At 62.1% G+C, this 2,260-nt stretch overlaps 1 protein-coding gene across 2 annotated transcripts in view; it reads right to left on the bottom strand.

Annotated features, from left to right (window-relative positions):
* Positions 1 to 2,228, bottom strand: part of TNFRSF25 (TNF receptor superfamily member 25) — a 4,495-nt gene extending 2,267 nt beyond the window's left edge. Inside the window, exons 1-4 of one of the 2 annotated variants that reach the window (XM_024756136.1) lie at positions 1,728 to 2,228; positions 1,407 to 1,541; positions 893 to 1,060; positions 721 to 799 (exon numbers count right to left, since the gene is read on the bottom strand). In XM_024756136.1, the coding sequence (XP_024611904.1) occupies positions 721 to 799; positions 893 to 1,060; positions 1,407 to 1,541; positions 1,728 to 1,767 (422 nt within the window). In that variant the 5' untranslated portion in view covers positions 1,768 to 2,228. The remainder of the gene's footprint in view (positions 1 to 720; positions 800 to 892; positions 1,061 to 1,406; positions 1,542 to 1,727) is intronic. The other variant, XM_024756135.1, reaches the window with a different exon arrangement.
* Between the last annotated feature and the right edge of the window lie 32 nt (positions 2,229 to 2,260).

The raw sequence follows: 2,260 nt of genomic DNA, 5'->3' as shown, positions 1-2,260 counted from the left end.
GGGGTGGGACTGCTCAGGACCACCTGACATCTTCTCCATCCTGGAGGCCCTTCCCTGCTGAGAGCCTCACTCTACCCAAGAATGTTCCCCAAGTACTGCTGAGACGTCACTGATGTCCAAAACAGTAACAACAAACACTACTTACTGAGCTGCTTCTAGACTAGACTGAGGGTCACCAGGATGTCAGCTCTGGGATTTGCCTGTTTTGTTCCCTGTTGTTTCCCCAACACCTAGAACGGTGTCTGGAAATGACAGAAGCTCCAGAAACACTTGCGGAGCAGATGCGTGAATTAAGTTAGCCAGCCCTTAATCCGAGCCCTGGGGAGAGCCACTAACACTCCCATGTTCAGAGGGGGAGCCCACAGATTGGAGAGGGGAAGGAACTCGCCCACGATCCCTCCGAGAACAAGGAGAACAAGGGGCAGATCTTGAGTCTCAGCCCAAGTTTTGAAACTATATTAAGGCGACTCTCTCTGTAAGTGACACCATCCTATCCTTAACGTAGGGCTGGAAGGATTACTAAAGCAAAGTATGACATAAAGTGAAGATATGCCCCTTTATGTATCCGACGTAAGGTGAATTCAGATTTCTCTTTACCATCCAGTGTTTGCCTGAGGTGGGACCCACTCACCATAGGGTCAAGCCCCCTCCTCCCTTACCCTCGATCCCCACTCTGCTCCCAGCCTCCCTTCTCCCAGCCCAGGGCAGCCAGGAAGTTACGTGGGACAGGACATGCAGCTGTTGCCGTATTCATAGAAGCCGGGCAGGCAGGTCCCACAGTGAGTGTCTCCGCTGTAACCTGCGGTCCGGGAGATGGTGTGGGTCAGGACGGGAGAGGAGGAGGCAGGGGAAGGGGGTGTGGGAGTAGACGGCCCGGATCGGGGGTACCCACAGGGGGCCTGTGTGCGGCGGTGCAGGGCCTCACAGTCTGGGCACGGGTGGCAGCGAAAGGGAGAGCTGTGGGGACACTGGCTGACGACGCAGTCCATGAACCAGCCTGGCTTGCAGCCGCAGTGGGTGTCCGCCACGGCCGAGCAGTTCTTCAGGGCCACCTGGGAGGCTGGCAGGGGAGACGGGGGAGAGCAGAGGCTGTCAGAGCCAAAGAGCCCCACAGAGAGGCAGGACAGGTCCCCTGGAGAATGGAGATGAGGAGACCAGAGACAGGGCCACCCCCAAAGTGAGAGAAATGTGGAGATCACCACAGAGCAGAGGCTGGAAGGTCACCAGGATGAGAGGGCACAAAGGCATCCGGAGGCAGGATCAGGGTAGAGGGCCCCAGGGTGGGGTGTGCACAGGGCTCTCCCAGCCAAGGGCTGGGCTCGAGCCAGCCACTTTCTTCAGAAGGACCCCGGCCAGGGCCTGTCCTCCAGAGCCGCCCTGCCCCCAAGCACCAGGCAGCCCCGTACCTTCCTCATCACAGGCCTGGCAGCGGGCACAGCGGGTCTTGTGGTGGTTCTCCCAGGCCAGGAAGGTGCCCCGGGGGCACGGGAGACAGGTGGAGATGCCACAGGGCTTTGTGCAGGGGGCCTTCAAGTAGTGCCCTGTGGAACCCAGCCTGGGGTCAAAGAGGGCTGCCACCTCCCTATCCCAGGCTCCCTACTTCCCTCCCAGCCTCCCCTCGCCCCATCCCTGGCCTGCCTACCATCACTCCCCAGCCCTCCTGACCCCCGCCTGCCCCATCGGTCCTCACTTCCTGCCACGTCCCTCCCACTCCTTCAGCCGCTCACCTGCTGGGCAGCCCCCGCAGCAGACCAGACCACTCCTCATCTGGAAGCTGTGCACACAGTCACACCTGGGGCTGGGAGTGCTGCCCTGGCCCTGGGCACCCAGCAGCAGGAGGAGGGCCTGGGGGACAGGGGCTGCTGGCTCCCAGCCTGGCTGCCCAGGCGGGGGGCTCTCTCTACCCGGTCTCCCCAGCCTTCAGGGGCCCCAGCACTTGCCCACAGAGCAGCCCACTTCTCAGGTTCTTGCCCCAAAGGGGTGCCCATCGGTGGGGCTCTGGACTAACTTCCTTCCCCCCGTGCACAGACCAGGCTTGGGAGGGGCAGAGAAGAGGGCTCCCGCCAGCCCCTCCCTCAAGACTAGGCAGCAGGCGGTCCCCACCCCCACCCACGCCCTTGCTAAGGTGGGGGGCCCTGATCTTTCTCTGCCTGGGGACCCCAGATCCCTCCCGCCCCGAGAGGGTGTTTCCTCTCGGCGGAAGGGCCCCACCCCGGCTGAACCTCTAACTTAGGTCGGAAGAGGGGCCGGCCCAGCCCCC

Source organism: Neophocaena asiaeorientalis, unplaced genomic scaffold, assembly GCF_003031525.2.
Source record: "Neophocaena asiaeorientalis asiaeorientalis breed wild unplaced genomic scaffold, Neophocaena_asiaeorientalis_V1.1 scaffold1247, whole genome shotgun sequence".
NCBI classification, from domain to species: domain Eukaryota; kingdom Metazoa; phylum Chordata; class Mammalia; order Artiodactyla; family Phocoenidae; genus Neophocaena; species Neophocaena asiaeorientalis.
The sequence above is the reverse complement of the archived record's forward strand: the minus strand, read 5'-3'. Positions and strand labels throughout refer to the sequence as shown.